Source organism: Urocampus carinirostris, chromosome 18 (assembly GCF_059441175.1).
Source record: "Urocampus carinirostris isolate Australia breed hairy pipefish chromosome 18, RoL_Ucar_1.0, whole genome shotgun sequence".
In the NCBI taxonomy this organism is placed as follows: domain Eukaryota; kingdom Metazoa; phylum Chordata; class Actinopteri; order Syngnathiformes; family Syngnathidae; genus Urocampus; species Urocampus carinirostris.
In genome coordinates this window covers 7364430-7385657 of record NC_142366.1, presented here as the reverse complement: position 1 = coordinate 7385657, position 21228 = coordinate 7364430, and the positions used below count along the sequence as shown (strand labels likewise).

At 39.8% G+C, this 21228-nt stretch overlaps 1 protein-coding gene across 1 annotated transcript in view; it reads left to right on the top strand.

Moving 5' to 3' along the window:
- Window positions 1-210: 210 nt before the first annotated feature.
- Window positions 211-21228, top strand: part of LOC148348252 (cadherin-18) — a 107822-nt gene continuing 86804 nt past the window's right edge. Inside the window, exons 1-2 of the mRNA XM_088322259.1 lie at window positions 211-306; window positions 20407-20818. Of these exons, the coding sequence (XP_088178385.1) occupies window positions 20600-20818 (219 nt within the window). The 5' untranslated portion in view covers window positions 211-306; window positions 20407-20599. The remainder of the gene's footprint in view (window positions 307-20406; window positions 20819-21228) is intronic.

Here is a 21228-nt window from a genome sequence, read left to right as displayed (position 1 = left end):
CCATTATCATTTGAGACATATCATTAAAACACAAAAATCTAAATACAGTAACTGTTTTCGGAGCCAACAGCGATGAGACAGGGAGCCGAAAAGGAGAGCGAAGTGGGCGTGGTACAAATATAGATTGACGCGCGGGACGGCCAATGGGAATGCGGAGAACCGTTGGCCGGACCCGCTGGTTACTCCGCCGCGTCCGCGCGCGCACACGCGGCGGAAGCGAGCAAGCGCGCGGCCGAGGAGCGCCGCGCACCTCAAGAAGGATTTTGGGGGGGCGGATGAGGGATTTTTAGGCGGGACCTCGGACAGGTAAGTTTAATTTATTTCTTGTTTATTCGCTGAATATTTCAATGAGTTGTTGACGAAGGCGGGGGAACACAGCGCCTGCGCACTTTTGACACCTTGACGAAGAAAAACGTTAATTATTATTTTAAATTAATGTCATTGCTTTTTCGCACGAAGAAGATCCAATAGAACGGGCAAGGTTCGTCGTGACGTGCGCGTAGACGAGTTTAAACATTTCCTACAAATTTTGAGACCCTTTCTTAATATTTTGCAGCATGAAATAAGAAAAATATATTTTTTAAAAGTGAGTGAGTGAATGAATGCGGCAGCGTTTACCGCAAAGGAGAGAATGCAAGCGTGTGTCACGCACACGCGCACGTGCACATCGGAGTGGAGTGGAATCGCGCGCTAAGACATGAGCGGACCACTTTGGAATGTGCGTGGTAATGATGCTCCTGTTTCTCTCTCTCTCTCTCCTCTCGCTCTCTCATCTTTTTTTTTCTTTTTATCTGACTTTCTTCCTCCCTCTTTTTATCTCTCTCTCTCTCTCTCTCTTTAGATCTCTTTCTTCCTCTCTCTCTCTCTCTCTCTCTCTCTCTCTCTCTCTCTCTCTCTCTCTCTCTCTCTCTCTCTCTCTCTCTCTCTCTCTCTCTCTTATTTCTCTCTTTCTCACTTTAGCTCTTTTTGTGTCTGTCTCTGCTTCCTTTTTCTCCCTCTCTCAATCCTTCTCTTTCTGCCGTGTTATTTCTATGTAAACTCCCTTTTAATTATCTTTCTTAACTATCTTTAACTATCTTTCTCTCACCCCTTTCTTTTTCAGCCTTGTTTTCTTTCTTTCGCCAACTCCCTCTGTTATATCTCTATCCTTCCATCTATCTCTCCCTCTCCCTCCGTCTCCCATTTAATTTTCTCTATTCTTTATCTCTTTCCCCTCCTTTTGTTCTCTCACTGTTTCTGTCTTTCTTTATCTCTTTTTCTTTTGTTCCCCCACTCCCCCTCTCTCTTTTTGTGTCATTGTCCCTTTTTGTAACTCTCATTTTTCTCTCTTACTCTAACTCTTCTCTCTTACTCTCACCATTGTCTTTTCTTTTTCCTGCTCTCTGTCTCTCTCAATTCTGTTTTCTCTCTCTCTCCTTCTCTTTCTCCAGCTCCTCTTTCTTTTCGTCATCCCCTCTGTGTCTGTCTTCCCTCTCTTTCTTTCTTTGTCTCCGTTTTTCCCTTCTCTTCTTCTCTTTCTCTCGTTCTCTCTTTCTATTCCTTTCTTTCTCTCTCTCGTGCTCTTTTGTACTCTTTCGTGCTCTTTTGTGCTCTTTCGTGCTCTCTCTGACTCTCCGTCGACCTTTTCATTTTGTCTTTGCCTTTTTTATCTTTCTCCTTCTTTTTCTCTCTCTTTCTGTGTTTCTTTCTCTCTTTCTCCCTTTCTCTCTCATTTGTATTCTCACTTTCACTACACCCCTCTCTGTCTCATTCTCTCTCTGTTTAACCCTTTCTCCTTCTTTTCCCTTTCCCTCCTTCTCTTTCTTTACCTATTTTCCTTTTTCTCTGTCTTTCTCTTTATCCCTCTCTCATTTTCTCTCCCTACCTTTCTTTCGTTTTTTTCTCTCTCCCTCTTTTTCTCTCTCTCCCCTTAATTTATCTTTCTCTCGTTTTCCCTTTCTCTCATTCCTTCTCTCTTTCTATCTTTCTCTCTTAGTCTCCCTCTCTTTATTTTACTTTATTTCTCTGTCTCTCTCTCAAAGAGGCTTGTGACTGGCCAATATGGGTGGCGTAAACCCACTATCACTGGTTGAAAATACACAGTTGTTTCATCCAATTAATTTGATATTTATTTTATAATTAGGGTCACCGATTGTAATTAGGGTGGAATGCTGGGTCCTCAAATCAGACCATTTGAGAACCACTGGATATGAAGTCCTTACAATGGGAGCACTTCAGCTCACTCCAACCTATGAAGATCCTTTCAAATGTCCTGTTGTATGAGTACCAACAGGGGGCAGACATGGGCAACGTCCTCAACCTGCTTGAACGAACTGTCTCTATGTGGCCTGTTTTCGCTGCCTTTTGAGTCCCATTCGCAGCTGCTATGTCTTTATGTGCGTGTGCACGTGCACCGTGTGCGCGTGCATGTGTGTGTGTGTGTGTGTGTGTGCGTGTTTTTTTCTTTGGGACATTTTTTCTGCTGAGGGTTGGTTTCTTTTGTGAAATGGGACGCTGATATAATCTGTGGTGAACTTTCCTTGGTCTGTTGAGACCAGCTAGTTAATTGGAGCTCCATTAGTCTTAACCAAGAAGGCGAAGGACAGGTGGGCAGGGGGACCTTAGCACGCAACCACAAGGGGTGTTGAATGGCGTGCTCGGACACTTCGGGATTTTATTTTATTTAACCAGGATGACGCACAATGCAGATTAACTAGAAGCTAATTTTCGTCTGCAGTCCCTCGAAAAAGGACATTTTATTCTATTTAACAGGGCTGATGCAGTCAGCAGCTAATTTTCATTTTTAGTCCTTTTGGAAAAGGTCTGTACCTTAAATATGGACGCATTATTTTTATTTAACAGGGAGGGAGTTCAGAGATTTAGCTACAAGCTAATTTTGATTTGTAAACCATCAAAAAAGGACAATTGTCACGACCAGAACAGAGGGAGGACCCAATCGCGTAACGTTACTCACAAGTTTATTGAAATATAGAGGATAGGCAGCGCCAGTGATCCAGTGCTCGCTGGATGCGGGAAGCAGGCCGCTCACGGAATTGGTGCGTGTTCTCACTGCAGAAGTGGATGTTCCGGAGCGGGAGGTCGTAGCGTAGTTAGACGGAAAAACAGGTCGTTAGCCGGGACGGGAGATCAAAATGTGGTCGGGGTAAAAAAAACGGGTCGTAGCAGGAGACAAACGGGGAAATCGGGAACGGACGAGTGGAAAACGGGTGAAAAAACAGGACCGACGGGAGTCAGCGGCAAAAATGCTTGCCTCGTGAAAACAGATGTTCGCTTACGGACTGACAACAGGCGAGTGAAAGGACTGAGATTAAATAGGAGAGGGAACCAATCCAACCAGCAGCAGCTGGCGCCAAACGAGCGGGAACAGGTGAGCGTAATGAATAATCATGACAATAGTACATAAAGCAACATGTGTTAGCTGCAAGCACATTTTTATCTGTAGTTTCTCAATAAAGGACTACAACTGTTTTTTATTTATTTAGCCAGGACAGTGCCGATTGCACATTTAGTTAGCTGCTAGGTACCGTATTTTCCGCACTATAGGGCGCACCCCCAAAAAATAGTTTTTGGTCCTATATCTTCCATAGATAAGGCGCACCGGATTATAAGGCGCTACAATGGGAACGTCGACAAAACAGTCAGATGATTCAGTCAAACTGATTACCCCCTTAACATTCCCAAAGCTTGCAAAGAAGCAAATACGTGTCGTAGACACGTGCGGATGCGGTGTCCGTACAATGTCACTTAAATGCGTCATTTCAAATATCATTCGGAAGGTTGAAGTCTTGGGATTCAAGAAATGCCAAACATTTCTATGTTTCTATTTTCTTTTTCGCTCGCAACTTTACTGTGCATATGACAATAAACACTTGGAATTGAGTTTAATTAACTCAACTCATCACAGCAACATCATGATCGTTCTAAAACAAGATACCGGGAACATATAAAGCCGCATAATTCACCTAAGTTCTCACGTTCAATAATGATACGCAATCATGGTCTTCTTACAACCGTGAGTGAAGTAAATCCAGGAGAGTAGAATATTTACAAATACAGACTAATGAAACATGTTTCTTTATGCCGTACTTTAGCAAGCTTGCTACGCCATTGCTAAACTCGGCCGATTGCAGGGTTTGTTTTGGCCATCTAGCCAATCCGAGGCTCCGAAAAACTTCAGCCAATAGTGATCGATTCAAATGATGATTGACACATGGGTTAGCCAATGAAACGCCAGTATATAAATCCCAGCATACACCGCAGACTTGCTACGCCATTGCTAAACTCGGCCGATTGCAGGGTTTGTTTTGGCCATCTAGCCAATCCGAGGCTCCGAATAACTTCAGCCAATAGTGATCGATTCAAATGATGATTGACACATTGGTTAGCCAATGAAACGCCGGTATATAAATCCCAGCATACACCGCGGACTTGCTACGCCATTGCTAAACTCGGCCGATTGCAGGGTTTGTTTTTGGCCATCTAGCCAATCCGAGGCTCCGAAAAACTTCAGCCAATAGTGATCGATTCAAATGATGATTGACACATTGGTTAGCCAATGAAACGCCGGTATATAAATCCCAGCATACACCGCGGACTTGCTACGCCATTGCTAAACTCGGCCGATTGCAGGGTTTGTTTTGGCCATCTAGCCAATCCGAGGCTCCGAAAAACTTCAGCCAATAGTGATCGATTCAAATGATGATTGACACATTGGTTAGCCAATGAAACGCCGGTATATAAATCCCAGCATACACCGCGGACTACTCCACGTTCGGGGTAAAATCAAGTCGGCGGCTGTTGAGTTAGTTGCGAGACCTTGCGAATTTAATATTGAGCCATATATAAGGCGCACTGTGTTATAAGGCGCATGGTCAGCTTTTGAAAAAAATTAAGACTTTTAGGTGCGCCTTATAGTGCGGAAAATACGGTAATTATTATCTGTATTCCCTTGAAAAGCGTACTAAGCCCCGCCACCCTTTTTATATAACAATGTACACAGCCAATGTAGCTAACAGTTTAGCTTTCATATATAGTTCCTCGAAAAAGAAGTACATTTTCAACATTTTTCTTCCATTAATTTAACAGGGACCATGCAAACAGCATATTTAGTTGCAGATAAGCTAATTTCTATCAGTGGTCCTTCGGAAGGGACTGCGATTTTTTTCGGGATGATGCAAACAGCAGATTTAGTTAGCTACAACCTAATTTATATCTGTAGCCCCTTAAAAAACACTACAACTCCTTCCCTCTTTTACGTTAAACAGAGACAATGCAGACAAAACATTTTGTTAGCTACAAGCCGATTTATATGTGTAGTTCCCCCGAAAAGGACAAACCTTTTTTTTTTTTATTTAACAGGGCCACTGGTTTCTGCAGATATAGCTAGCTACAGAGTAAGTTCCATTTGTAGTACCTTCAGAAAATGACTACAATCTTAATATCCTCATTTATAATTTAACAGGGAAAATGTAGAGCGATGCTACAAGATAATTTTTTATCTGTAGTCCCTCGGGAAAGGACTAAAACTTTTTTTTTTAATTTAGAAGTGATAATGCACACAGTAGATTTCCTTTGCTATCAAATATTTTCATCTGTATTCCCTTGGAAAAGGCGTATAACATTCTCCACTCGTTTTCCGTTGCTTTAATTAAGAATATTTAGTTAGCTACAGGCTAATTTCTATCTGTAGTCCTTCAAACATGGACTGCCGTTTTGTTTAACAGGGGGCAACAGACAGGGCATTTTAAGGGAGCTACACACTAACATTTGTAGTACCTTCAGAAAAAGACTACAACCTAAATACCAGGGACAATGTTAGAAGATTTAGCTACAAGCTATTTTTTAAATCGTAGTCTCTCAGAAAAGGACAACAACCCCCTCCTACCATTTTTTTTATTTATCAGGGACAATGTCCACAGTAGTTTTAGCTAACAAGAGAGTTTTCATCTTTAGTCCCACTAAAACGAATGACATTTTTATATGTTTTTAACAGGGATTTAGTTAGCTACAAGCTAATTTTTCTGTAGCCCCTTGAAAAAGCACTAGCCCCCCTCCCCCCATTTTTTATTTATCTAACAGGGACAATGCACATAGCAATTTTAGCTTCAACCTAATTTATATCTGTAGTCCCTCAAACATTGACTATTATAAGGTTTTAACAATCCCCAAGTATATTTGACTTTATGTAAGATAAAGCAGTGTATAAAATAGTATATAACTTCACTATGTTTTTGTTTTAGATTTAACACAGGATATTTTGCAAGTTTCACGATCATTTCCATTCGTAGTCCTTCAGAATAGATAAGAACTACAGAAAAATACATATCTGTGAAAAGTGTCAAAGCCTTCAATAACGATACTCGAGTCAAATCATGTCTCTATATCATTTCTCATTTTCCACATTTCCAGATCAAAGATTATAAAAAAGACACAAGCATCAATGGAAACATCAGAGCGCTAGTCCAAGAACTTAGCTTTCATCTCCATGATAGCGTTGGCGGTTGTCTGGGGAGTTGCCGTGATGTCTCAGACTTTGTTTTGTTCTTACCAGTAAAGAAGTTGCAAAAAAATTTAAATGTTCATTGAACCAAAAATCTGCATCAAATCTTGAAACCATGACTTGAAACCTTACCCTTTTCGTGACTCAGTTGCAGGCGCATACCTGAACAAAATGGTTATATACGTATTTACAGCTCATTACGGTGGCAAATTTCCAACGCATGAATTTTTGCTTTGTACCCTATTTTCACGGATTCCTTGACACGAAGACTTTAAAGTGTTGTTTTTTTTTTTTTTGCTAAATATAAAATTCCAAACGAAGGAACACGATGCTTCTTTGCCAGATCAACTTTGTTGAAGTTGCCAACAAGTCTCGTTTGCAAATAAACAAATGGGGTTAGGCTTTCGCGTGACCCAGTTACGAAATCTTGAAAAGAAGAAAAATTGTCTCGCTCTCGAGAGGTTGCGGCAACGACTAACTTTGGGGAGGCGAATGTCACGTCCGCCTCCGAAGCCGATATTGCGCATTCGCTAATTGCCCAGAAAAACAACCCACAGAAGCTTTTCAAACCACAACTTGAAACCCTACCACTGAATTGAAATTCAAATTGGGAGAAATTCCATTTGAAAACCTTCATTTATGCTCAAAATTATTTCAGAGCCGTAATCGTAACCCTTGACCCATAATGTTGTGAACTTCGATTTCAAATCCTACACCTACTGGGAAAGAAACAAAGTCAGAGGTATTAAAACTCTCCTGAAACCCTTACACGTTCTAAAATATCAGATTTTACAATCAAAACCCAACTTTAATTTAAAATCTCCTTAAGCCATAATTTTAAAAGATGATTATTCTAAAATAAACATTTAAATCAACTTTTATATTGTCTTGAATCTTACCTCAACACTACATTGAAAATACACATACACGTATAAAACAATTCAAACGAAGCATTAAGCTGGTAAAGCTAATGCTAGTTTTGGACCTGGCTATAGCTCTCTTAGGAAGTCACTGTACACTTATCAAGCTTTAAAACGTGGGAAATCGTAGTTTTAACACCCAAAACTGACGAGTCTGAGTTAGTTGTGGGATAAATTTGAAGCTTTATCGTGAAAGTGAAACATAGAAGACCTGACACATATCTTGGTCCTAGTTTTAGCCCCTATAGTCATGACATATTTGAGATCCCTTAATAAATGGAAAATCATGTTTTCAATTCCCCAAAACTGCTGATTCTGTGTTCACTACCCTGTAGATGGAAGCCATGACACGTTTTCTGGTGAACCTGGTTCCACAAGGACCTACTGCAAGTTTTGGTCCTAGCCTTAGCTCTCAGAGGAAATCATGGCATATTTGTGACTCCATAAATTTTGGCAAATCATGGTTCTGACCCCTAAGACCGACAATCAAATTTCTGAATGGAATTAATTGAAAGTTTTTTTAAATTGATACTCCAAAGACCTGACATATGTGTTGGTTCTAGCTTCATCTTCTGGAGAAAGTCACGGCATGTTTGTGACCCATTAGGAAGTGTTTATTGGTAGTCTCGACCCACAAAAATGGACTACCCCACTTTCCCTACACTTAAAATGAAAGATGCGCCAATATAACTGGTACGCAAAAACCTAATGCAAGTTTAGGTCCTAGCCTAGCACCCGTAGAAGTCACGCAACATTTGTGACTCCCAAACATGTATGAAATCGTAGTTTTGTCAGCCCAAACTGCCAATTCTGCTTTCCCTACCCTTAATATGGCAGGATTGCCAAGTTTCCTGGCAAAGCTGGCTCCACAAAGACCCAATGCAGGTTTAGGTTCTAGCTTTAGCTTTCTGCTAATCCAATTTTCCTATGGAAAAAAATAAAGGTTTGTTGTGAAACAGATACCTCAAAGATGTGACACATATACAGGTCCTAGCTTTAGGTCCTAAAAATAGTCATGAAACATTTGTGACTCCCTAAAACGGCGGAAATTGTAATTTTGACACCCAACAACTGCCGATTGTCCTTTCCTTATCCCTAATATGAAAGGACCTCCAAGTTTTTGGGTAAAACTGGTTGTACAAAGACCTAAAGTGAGTGTTGGTTCTCGCTATAGCTCTCTTAGGAAGTCACATTTAACACTCTTTAAAATGTGGGAAATTATAGTTTTTACATTCAAAACTGATGAGTCTGCTTATCTTTTAGAAGGAACTGAAAGTTTTGTTGCTAAACAGGTCTTAGCTTTAGGTCTTGTACATTGTCACGACACATTTGTGACTTATTTAATTGCAGGGAATTGTAGTTTTGATATCTAAAACTGCCAATTTTGCATTCCCTCTCGGTAAAACAGCAAATATTCTGGTAAAACTGGTTCCACAAAGACCTAACACACATTTTGTCCTAGCTTTAGCTCCTTTAGAATGTCGCGACACATTTGTGATTCCCTAAAATGTGGGAAATCAGAATTTTGTCATCCAAATTCTGCATTCCCTATGGAAGAAATGCCACGTTTTCCGATGTCTCGCTAAGCAGCTGAGCGTCCATTTTGAAAGCAGTCTTAGAATAAGCGCTTTCATCTAGTGTCAAGTGCGATAAAACATTTTTCGGACCCCAAACTTTCATCCCAGCGGGAGGTTGGGGCCCAGCTGGACGCAAATGGGAAAAGCATCCTGATAAGAGCGTCTCAGTTTGCCGGGCGAGAGCGCGGATTACAATGCGCATCATGCTCCATTCGTTTAAGAAGCTCATGCCAAAGGACAAGTGGCAGCCGCGGCCAATCGGCGACGTGCCAAAAGTGCGCTTGTGGTGTCGAAAAATGTTTAAACACTCCCCCCCACGAATCACCTCCCCCCCCTACAATCCTTCCTTTCTGAAGCTGCTGCACTCGCTCGCAACCGTGACATTTTGCCATGCAGAAAAAGAAAACATTTGAAAAATATTATCAATACAATAATGTTGGCAAATATATATTTTTTCAAATATATATTTTTTGTGATGTGATCAGATTTATACATTATGTCACATAATTTAATTTAATTAAACATCAAGAACATCACTGAAGAAACATTACTTTGACTGTGAAAAGAAGTATGTTAACAAAAGCCTTGGCTTACTGGAAAGATATCCTCTGGTCTGAGGAGACAAGGACTAATGTATTTGGCTCAGATGGTGAGAAGCATGTGTGGCGGCAACTAGGTGAGGAGTACACACATGTTTGTGTCGTGCCTAAAGTCAAGGATGGTGTTGGTATTGTCATGGTCTGGGTCTGCATGAGTACAACTGGTATTGGGGAGTTGCATTTCATTATGGGAAACACAAACTCAAGGATGTACTGTGAAATACAGGAGCAGAGAATGATCCCCTCTTTCCAAAATTGGGTCACAGGGCAGTGTTCCAGCCTGACAGTGACCCTGAATACACTTCTAAGATGACCACGGTATTTCGAACTGGGCTAAGGGTAAAGGGGATGGAGTGGCCAAGCATGTCTCCAGATCTAAATCCAATAGAATATTTTCGGGGTATCCTCAAGCAAAAGGTGGATAAGCACACAATCTTGAATACCCCCCACCTCATTAATGTGGTCATAGAGGAGTGAAAGAGCATTCCAGTGGCAATTAGCAAAGCTCTGCTGAAATCCATGGCCAGGAGGTTTAAAGTGGTTCCTTAAAATCATCGTGGCCACTCAAAATATTGAACATCACAAATTTTTACTTAAGGGTGTTCTCACTTTTTTTCCAGGGGTTTGGCTTTTAATGGCTATATTTTGAGTTTTTTGAGGGAAACACAAATTACACTACTATATAGGCTTTAAACATTTTGATAACATCTCTGCAGAAATATAAGTTGTGTACTCAATTTTGTGACATACTGTATGTATATGGTGTTTCCCTTAAAATGTTGTGAGAATCCAGTGGATAAACGGTCTCTAGGGAAGGGGTGAGCAGAAATCGGGCCAGATTTTGGAAGGTGAAAATGTGTAAGGGCTGACTATTCTGCATAGCATTTTTTGAACAGTCTTTTATGAATTCACCTTCTGTGAAAGGTTTGCAGTGTTTGGCAATTAGTGCCGTGACCTTGTAGCTCGCCTTTGTAGAATTTTCATTTGACTCACAAGGTCTCGTGAAAATGCACGACGGTGCTGTTAAAACAGCTTCCAGTTGCTTACCTTTTCACAGCATTCCTTTCCAGTTAGCTTTTTTAAAAACAAAGTAATCCAATTTCCACATGTAATGGAACCAGCGGTCTTTAAAGTCTTCTTTTTTTTTTTTGAAAGTCTTTATGTCTGAAATGGGGTGGGCTAAAAATATTACAGCAAGGCGAGGGTAAGGTGCCTAAAGAGCTACTGCCATCATCTGGTGAGATACAATTTTTTTGTGCACATTTCTTTTTACACTGCGGTCAACAGAGGCCACGGGCCAGTAAAAACTTGGGCTTAACTCATGGGCTTAACTGGCCTCTGGGCCGAACTTTGGACATGCCTGCTCTACAAGGTGTGGTGGCATGCTCCCCCGGAAGAAAATGTTAACATTTTCAATCCTTGATCTGATTCTTTGAGGTGGCAGACTGTACCACGCACTTTCGGAGGCTTTTTAACAGCTTCAACTCAAATCTAAAGCTCACTTGAGTTATCAAACGGTGCCCCAAGACTTGGGGCGTTACAGCTACAACATGAAGCTAATGCTAACATTTATCTTCCATGAAGCGTCTGAAATTGCTAACATTAAGCTTCTATGAAGCCTAACTGAAGCGGACGGAGTTATTGGTCATCCGTAGGGCCTTTAAAATGGCTACAACATGAAGCTAATGCTAACATTTAGCTTATTTTAAACCCAACTGAAGCATCGAGAAGGTACCACCATCCGGTTGGGCCTTTGTAACAGCTAAAACATGAAGCGAATGGTAATTTTTTGCTTCTTACTGACAGATCCCAACCTGCCACGACTGTCGTCCACGTCGTTAGCCCTTAGCCGTTAGCATTAGCAGTTAGCATTAGCAGTGACTTAGGGGTGTTCTCCCCCGCCCCCCTTCTGAGAAACTATAGCATCCCTCCAGGCTCGGTTGTTGGATATTCCTGTTAGCATGAATAAAACAGGAGCCAGAAACAACTTTTTTGGGTGTATACAACTAAACAAGGAAAATAAACACTGTTTAGCAGGATTCTCTTAGGTAAATGTGGCCGGTTAAATTATGGAAGATGTGATCCTGACCTGCTCTGACATGTAAAACGTGTTGAAGACGATACAGAAGACGACAGCGCTTGGCAGGTGATTAGCCCGATATAGCGGAAACACGCTGTTATGGGAACGCCGTTTTTAGCACCATGCTAACAGTTTATGTTATTTAAAACAATAGTTCTCAATTGGTCTGGCTTGAGGACCGACCATTACACCCCAATGACAAGCTGCGGCTTGAATCAAGAACACATTTTCACTTCTCTAATGTATCAATTGAAAGGATTGTGCAGTTTAAAGCAGAGAAAGTACAATATATTCATCTTCTTTTTTTCTTTCAAAAAACCAAAACCAAACTGAACCGACTTTAAATACCGTATATGTATTTAAGCCTACATCACATATGAGTGATGCCCTAAAACAGCCTTTTCTTTTTCTTAAAACTAACATTCTTGGAAGACATTATTTTGGATAGAAAGGGGAAATAAAACCAACAAAATAACAATTAAATGAGATTTGGCCCCTCACAAATGTGCATATTGACTGTACGAGGTAGAAAATATTGCAGGGCATCCTCTGTTAAGAAGTGTAATTGACCCTCAGTTTATTTCCTCTTCTAAGCAATAATTTGTCAAGGAAAAGCCCGCGACACACTTTTTGGTCCCGACCCACCAATTGAGTAACAGTCTAGTGGTCGAATCATCACACTGTCCCTTTAATGAAAAACAGTTTGGTTTATTTACTGGGTCCCTGTGGTTTGTATTCTACCTTGTGATTTTTAGCACTTATTTTTTGAAACAAAATTGTGGTATACAGTGGTCAAATAATACATACAAGGGATCTCATACTTGTTTGTGTTGGGGGCCATCGAAACTAGGCCAAATGGGGTTTTCCGCAAAATCAGTGCTGATGAAAACAATTAGCTGTTCTTAAAGGGGTCGTGTTTCATTTTTTTCCACCTTATGTCGCCTTAATTTGTAGTTCAACCAACAAATAGTCCAAGCCAGACTATGAACTACAGAGACTGAAAGTAAGCAAAAAGCACCCTTTTTTCTTAATTTAAATAGGGAATTAAAAATAGGGAAAAATCAATATGAAAAAAGGCAAAAGTGGAAAACAGGAATAAAAAGAAAAGTAGGGGAAACTATTGCAAAGATAGAAAAAAGCCAAAAGACAAAAGATAAAAACAAAAACGGGAAAAAAGCAGTTTTGTTTCTTTTACTTTTTTCTTTTTCTCTACATTTGAAAAAACATTACTTTCCTTTTTCCGGAGTTTTACGTTTTTCTTTTTCTTTTCTCTTTTTTCATGATTTTTTCTTTTCTTATATGATGTATGTTTTGGTCACTTTGAGACTCTGAACGTTGTCTTATTCTGTTGCGCTTGTAGCACTTGTTTTGGGTGGCACAACAGATTAAAGCGGCATCTAGTGGGAAAATAAAAAACACTGCCCCTTTAACGTTCATACTAAGGCGGGGGCCTCCAACTAGCGTCCTGGGAGCCCCAATTGGCTCCCCAGCCGCAAGTTTGAGACCGCCGATATACACTCTCCCTCTAAAGAAAAAATGATGCGGTTTGGTCATTTTGAATCTCCGTAGTTTGGAATCTTGTATGTGCTCTGTAGCACGACTATACATGAAATATTACAAAAATATTACAGAAATACTACTTTGGGAATACTTTAAAAACTATTTTACCGAAGAATTACAACAATTACACGCCAGTAATACCATAATATAAACATACTAATACAGAAATATTATGACAGAAATCCTACAAAAAAATAATACTCTAGAAACATTCCAACCAAAATAAAATACAAAACTAACCACAGTGATATTACAAAAATATAAAAATAAAAATATAAAATAATACAAAAATTACAGAAATACTGCGATGAAAATACTACATATACACAACAAAAATAGTTCTATGGATATACTTGAAAAATACTCCTCCATAAATACTACAAAATACTAGAACAGAACTATTACAACTGAAATACTACAACAATACAACAACACTATTCCTTAAAATATCCAACAGATACACTGAAAAAAATACTATATTACAAATGATATGCTACAAAAAAAACACTACTGCAGTAATGATACAAAGATAATACGGAAATAAAACGACAGTAATACTCGAAATACTACGTACTAGTTTTCGACTGCAGAAATACTTCAAAAATGCTATATTCAACTACAGTAACACTACAAAACAAACTAATAATTCAGTGCTTAAAACAAAGACCTAATTTGTTATTTAGCTTTAATTGTGAGTGTTTCGAAACAATTTGACGGAATTATCTATTTAAAAACAAATATAAAAGATGCAGATATGTGCATGTAAATGTATTCATAAATGCCAATTAGAAACATTGGACAGGCCTCCAGGTTCCTGGCCCAGATTTTTAATCCAATGCAGCCCACGGCTCCAGAAAGTTTAGATACCTTTGGTTTATATTCTTTCAAATCGATTTCTTGGAGCCCCACCAAAAAAAAAAAAAAAAAAAACTTTCAAACTGAATAATGGAAAGCGTGCTAACAATGGAAGTGATTCTAAAGCGGCCATATTTTTCTCATGGCAGTAATTGGGTGATTCTTTTTTGCAGCAACATTTTGGTGTCATGATTTTTGAAACAAAATATCCTATATTTCATGTGTTTACGATTTTACTACAACACTAATATGTTTAACACTAAGAAATACATATTGGTCAAGTTCAGGGATCGATACGATGATAATTATGGCTGGTTTTCTTAAACAGTGTCCCTGAATGTTTTCCACCATTTCCTAACAAACGTTTTACTAACAATGTCACAGTTGCCATGGCGCCCAATTGGCCCCGCCTGTGCGGTGCCAGCAGAGGCTCGTTGACGAATTGGATTTCCGTCTATTTAAGATCAGTGCTCTCACTCTTCCTTTTTCAGTCCGTCAACGAACCTCTGCCCCACAAGACGTGGGTTTGATTCAGTCGTGTTTCCTGTTGGTATTTCCTGTCTGGTATTGTTCCCGTTTATTTTGTCCTGTTTAATATTGGTTTCCAGTTTCGTTCCCGTCTAGTTTGTACTGTTTATTTTTAATATCCTGTTTTGATATCAATCCTCTCTGTCCCGTCCTGTCCGGCAGAGACCCCATCTGTCTGATATCTGCTTGGACAATTGGTATCAATCTCATCAGCCTCTGGCTTCCTATCATTCCACGCCAGACTGCTGCCTAACGTGCACAACTCCCCATTTCCCGTAAAATAAAAGGCTTGTGTGAGAAACGTCACACATTTGGGTCCTGATCCTGTTCCTGTTCATGACAAACAAAGCTTATCCATCCATTATCTACACCTCTTATCCTCAGTAGGGTCGCGGGGGTGCTGGAGCCCATCCCAGCGATCTTCGGGCAGTGGGCAGGGGACACCCTGACCTGGTTGCCAGCCAGTCACAGGGCGCACAGGGATAGACAACTCATTCGCTCATTCACACCCAGGGACAATTTGGACCGGGTGATTAACATAAGATGCATGTTTTTATAATATGGGGGGAAACTGGAGTGCCCGGAGGAAACCCACGCAGACGTGGGGGGAACATGCAAACTCCACATGGGGAGGCTGGACTTGAACCCTGAACCTCTGCCCTGTGGGGCTTCACGCTAACCACCCAGCGGCCGTGCCGCCTTCCAACAAAGCTTAATTTTTTAAGTTTTGTTTATAAATAATACATATATATTAAATGAAGTTAACATTATTATTATTATTATTATTATTATTATTATTAATAATAATAATAATATTATCATCATCACTTCACTATCTAAATTCTCACTGTATTGGTATCTGGACAGGAAAACATAGCATAAAAAAAGATGTGCAAATGAAATGTTGCTCCCAACAGAGAATCACCCAATTATAGTTGTGCCGTGATTAGCGAGCTAGCGCTAAGATTGGGTTGCCTTAGCTGATTCCGATCTGGAGCTGCTTAAGAATCGGCGGCGGGAAATCGAGCGCGGTGACGCCTCCTTAGCGGCGCTAACAAGTGTCGTGCGGGATTAGACGTGTCGGCGGAACCAAAATCTAATCAAAGCCTATGAATTATTTATTCGGTGGCGGAAAACTGTTGTGTTGACGTTCATTTTTTTGTATCTAGAGACAAAATGTAAATCGACTTTTTGCGAGCTAATTTCTTATTATGTTTTTGGAAGTATTTTATTTTTCTGTTTTTTTCTGAATAACTAATTCCCCTTCACAGATGTTTTTTCCTGTTTTTCTGTGTTGTTTGGGCATGAGTTTTTCCAAACATCTATTTCCTGCTTTTTCAGATTTCATTTTTTTCTGTTATGTTTTTAGATTATTTTGATTTATTTAGGTGGATGTTCAGAATAATGATTTTAGGGTTTTTTTTGGTCATAGATTTGGCTTTAGTTTTCTGAGTGTTTTTTTTTTCTTTTCCAAATTTTTGTTTTTATTTCTTTTTTCTAGTTTTTTGGAATATTTTTATTCTGGTTTTGGGAGGCATTTATCAAGTTTTCATTTATTATTTTTTCCCTAGTTTTTGAACTTTTTCTTTTTGTTGTGATTTTCCATGATGTTTTAATAGTTGATATATATACATATATATATATATATATATATATATATATATATATATATATATATATATATATATATATATATATATATATATATATATACAGGGAGTGCAGAATTAATAGGCAAATGAGTATTTTGACCACATCATCCTCTTTATGCATGTTGTCTTACTCCAAGCTGTATAGGCTCGAAAGCCTACTACCAATTAAGCATATCAGGTGATGTGCATCTCTGTAATGAGAAGGGGTGTGGTCTAATGACATCAACACCCTATATCAGGTGTGCATAATTATTAGACAACTTCCTTTCCTTTGGCAAAATGGGTCAGAAGAGGGACTTGACAGGCTCTGAAAAGTCAAAAATAGTGAGATATCTTGCAGAGGGATGCAGCACTCTTAAAATTGCCAAGCTTCCGAAGCGTGATCATCGAACAATCAAGCGTTACATTCAAAATAGTCAACAGGGTCGCAAGAAGCGTGTAGAAAAACCAAGGCGCAAAATAACTGCTCGTGAACTGAGAAAAGTCAAGCGTACAACTGCCAAGATGCCACTTGCCACCAGTTTTGCCATATTTCAGAGCTGCAACATCACTGGAGTGCCCAAAAGCACAAGGTGTGCAATACTCAGAGACATGGCCAAGGTAAGAAAGGCTGAAAAACGACCACCACTGAACAAGACACACAAGCTGAAACGTCAAGACTGGGCCAAGAAAAATCTCAAGACGGATTTTTCTAAGGTTTTATGGACTGATGAAATGAGAGTGAGTCTTGATGGGCCAGATGGATGGGCCCGTGGCTGGATCGGTAAAGGGCAGAGAGCTCCAGTCCGCCTCAGACGCCAGCAAGGTGGAGGTGGGGTACTGGTATGGGTTGGTATCATCAAAGATGAGCTTGTGGGGCCTTTTCTGGTTGAGGATGGACTCAAGCTCAACTCCCAGTCCTACTGCCAGTTTCTGGAAGACACCTTCTTCAAGCAGTGGTACAGGAAGAAGTCCGCATCCTTCAAGAAAAACATGATTTTCATGCAGGACAACGCTCCATCACACGCATCCAAGTACTCCACAGCGTGGCTGGCAAGAAAGGGTCTAAAAGAAGAAAAACTAATGACATGGCCTCCTTGTTCACCTGATCTGAACCCCATAGAGAACCTGTGGTCCCTCATCAAATGTGAGATTTACAAGGAGGGAAAACAGTACACCTCTCTGAACAGTGTCTGGGAGGCTGTGGTTGCTGCTGCACGCAATGTTGATCGTGAACAGATCAAAGCACTGACAGAATCCATGGGTGGCAGGCTTTTGAGTGTCCTTGCAAAGAAAGGTGGCTATATTGGTCACTGATTTGTTTTTGTTTTGTTTTTGAATGTCAGAAATGTATATTTGTGAATGTTGAGCTGTTATATTGTTTTCCCTGATGAAAATAAATAATTGAAATGGGTATACATTTGTTTTTTTTAAGTTGCCTAATAATTATGCACAGTAATAGTCACCTGCACACACAGATATCCTCCTAAAATAGCTAAAACTAAAAAAGCCCCACTCCAACTTCCAAAATATTCAGCTTTGATATTAATGAGACTTTTGGGTTCATTAAGAACATGGTTGTTGTTCAATAATAAAATTAATCCTCAAAAATACAACTTGCCTAATAATTCTGCACTCCCTATATATATATATATATATATATATATATATATATATATATATATATATATATATATATATATATATATATATATATATATATATATATCTGCCTTAACACTTACGCTAAACTTACTACTCGACCTAAATACTGAGTAGGTTTGTTTCTCAAATTTGCTTGGGGAAATCCAATTGAAATTATTTTCTCAAGACCTGACACAATCTGAAAAAAACATAATGCCCGTGTATTGTTAAAAATCAAAATTGAAAGTTTTATATTATGACCCTTTTTTTACCCTTTAAACTCCGTACTCAAAATATTTGTTTATTTTGGTAAATTGTAACCGAGTATCTAATTCCTCACTACTCACAGTGTTACATTTTGGGGGTGAAAAGACCCATGTGGGGGAACCTGGGACTGAAGACAGGCGTGTTCAAAAAGAGGGATGGTATTTAATTACAAAATGAGGTACAACATAGCGCACAAGACAACAAAATGTCCAACCAAAACCAAACTTTCCACCTTGGCTGATCAGCTCATCGGCAGGCTCTAGAGAAGTATGATAACCAACATTTGAATCAACTGTGTTGGAGGATTGTGACCTATAAAATGTCTCAACTGTTTTAAAAAAGTCAAGTGTCTGAAGACCCCAAGCGTGGAACCAGAATTATTGGCAGTTTCTCATCATCAAACCTTTCAAATGATCAGCTTATCAGCAGGCCATAGAGAAGATTGATAAACATTTGGATCAGCTATGTTTGAGAAGGATAAACCACCATTACTCAGGTTCTAGACTTGAGGTCTGTATAGACTTATTGGTCTTATAAAACTGTTTGGATGTTTTGGAGTTCTCCTTTCTCTAACACAGCTGATTCAAATGGTTATTGACCTTCTCTACAGCCTACTAATGAGCTGAGTATTTGATTCAGCCATGTTAAAGGGGTGGGAAATAATAATAATAATAATAATTTCCTTGTATTGTCATTCTGTGTAACAATGTACACAGAACAAAATGTCGATTGCACCTGACCCGTTGTAGCGAGCCGATGCAGCCGCAGCCAACAGAGGGCGCCGCCGACCACTTTTTAAGTCTTAGGAATGATGCCAACACTTCATGTTCCAAGCTTGGGGTCTTAAAATGTTTGACTTAATGGTTTTACAAAACTGTTGGGACACTTTGGAGGTCTCCCTCCTTCAACTTGGCTGATTCAAATGATCAGCTCACCGGCGGGCTCTTTAGAATGTCAACAAACATTTGAACTTGCTGTGTTGGAGGAGGGAATCCTCCAAAACGTCCCAACTGCTGTAAAACCATTAAGTCTTTCTAGACCCCAGGCTTAAAACTAGAGGTTATAGGCGGTTTTATTGGCAGGCTCTAGAGAAGGATGATAAACATTTGTATCTTATGTATTGGAGAAGATACCACCTTATCTTATCTTAAGTTCTAAGATTGAGGTCTCAGAGACTCAATGGTCCTTTTCTAATGACTTGAAACTTAACTGAGAACCCTAACCAGGCCTTCAATCTTGGAACTAGATCTTTTTGCTGGTTTCTCTTCCTCCAACTTGGCTGACTTTTATAATAAACTTGTCAACAGGCTGTGGAGAAAGTCGATAATCCTTTCAATCAGCTGATTTGGAGGAGGGGGACCTCAAAATCCCGGGGATCTAGTTTGGATGGTTACCGGTCAACTCATTAAGTCGACTGTTTAGATCCAGAGCTTTCACTGTAGTCGTACGGCTCAATCACTTGTAAGTTTCCTCTCAAACTTTTGTTGTTTTCTGTGCACAAAAATCAAAACGTAAGATCGCGGATCTTTTGATTTGCGAATCGGATTCGGCGTTGTCACTTCAGTCAGGTCGGCCTCAAACGAGTCTGGCTTCTCATGTCACGCCAACTGATCCTGCTTACAACTTGACTCGACATCCAGACACAGAGTCAAAGGACTTCTGTCAGTCTGGGAAAACTAAAAACTACCAAAACGACAATGTGGAGTTGCTCGTTAAATTTGGAGTGCAATGCTGGGAAATACAAGGTCTGGAATTTTACGGCGAATACATCTTATTTACCCAATAGTGACATCATCAAAAGGCAACTTTGCTTTCATCAAAAGGCATGGAAATTGGAAAAAAGATGGAAGGATTGGAAAAAAATCTCTATACTCTGAGCTTTGGTCTTATACTTAAGGTAAGCGCAAGCGTATTCTTGAGGCAGAATTAAGAAGAGCATTGGTCTATAATTAAGGTTTTAAGTATCGAAAAAAATCTATGAGTCATTATGAATTGGATCTTCGGTTAGGATTTTAATTTTTCCGACCATAGGAAAATGTCAAGGTGTAAAGGGTCTATTTGTATAGCCCTTAATCACAAAGAGTCTCAAAGGGCTGCACAGATCAAAGACTATTGGAAACTATTATTACAGACTATGACACCATCCCCTGATATTGTCGACATAAAATAAAGGTTAGAGGGTAAACAAATCCAAACGTAGGTTTTCCTTTTAAGATTAATCCTTTTTGTTTTACTCTTTCTTGCAGGATTTCCATCATGGTTTCTGGAATTTATCCTTCCCATCTTTAAACTCACCTGAAGGGTCCGTGACTGAATCAGGATGTAAGAAGGACCCCATTTTTTTTGTCGGGACCATGATCTCCCCCGGATCTACCGAGACCTTTTGGATTTAAACTTGGAGTCGGGCAACGGTGGCGGATCCTTTTACAAGACGCCGCCATGAGGATTCACGGCACTGTCCTGGTCTGGTTCTGCTTCATCCAGAGGGCACACGGGGCCAATCAGAACCTGCCCGCCCGTGTTCTGGCCCGTAACCCTGGGCGGAACCAGAGCAGGTTGGAGACGGAAGTGCACCACAGGCCCAAACGGGGCTGGATCTGGAACCAGTTCTTTGTTTTAGAAGAACATTTGGGGACGGAACAGCAGTACGTGGGGAAGGTGAGGACTACATATTCTAGACGGGTTCTGAAATTTTTTGGAATCTACCATGTTTATTCATGTACAACGCGCACCCCTAATATTTGAATATGAATTGGTATAAAATGTGATTTAACATTTTCTTAGTAGATTTTGTCTCATTATCACTATTTTTAGTCATGGTACCAGAGGAGAATGTTTCTAACGTGTGCGTTTCACATGGTACAATGACAATACAATATTTTGTTCTATTATCAGCATTGTGACACATTTATTGTCATCATAACATGTGAAATGCACAATTGGTACTGTGAAGTAATGGGAGCTTGATACTGAGATTTGGTCTTTACTCTATTTTACTTTTGATACAATGGTTGGAGGGCATTACGGCAGCGCAGTAGTTAGCGCATGTGCAGCACAGTTCTGATGTC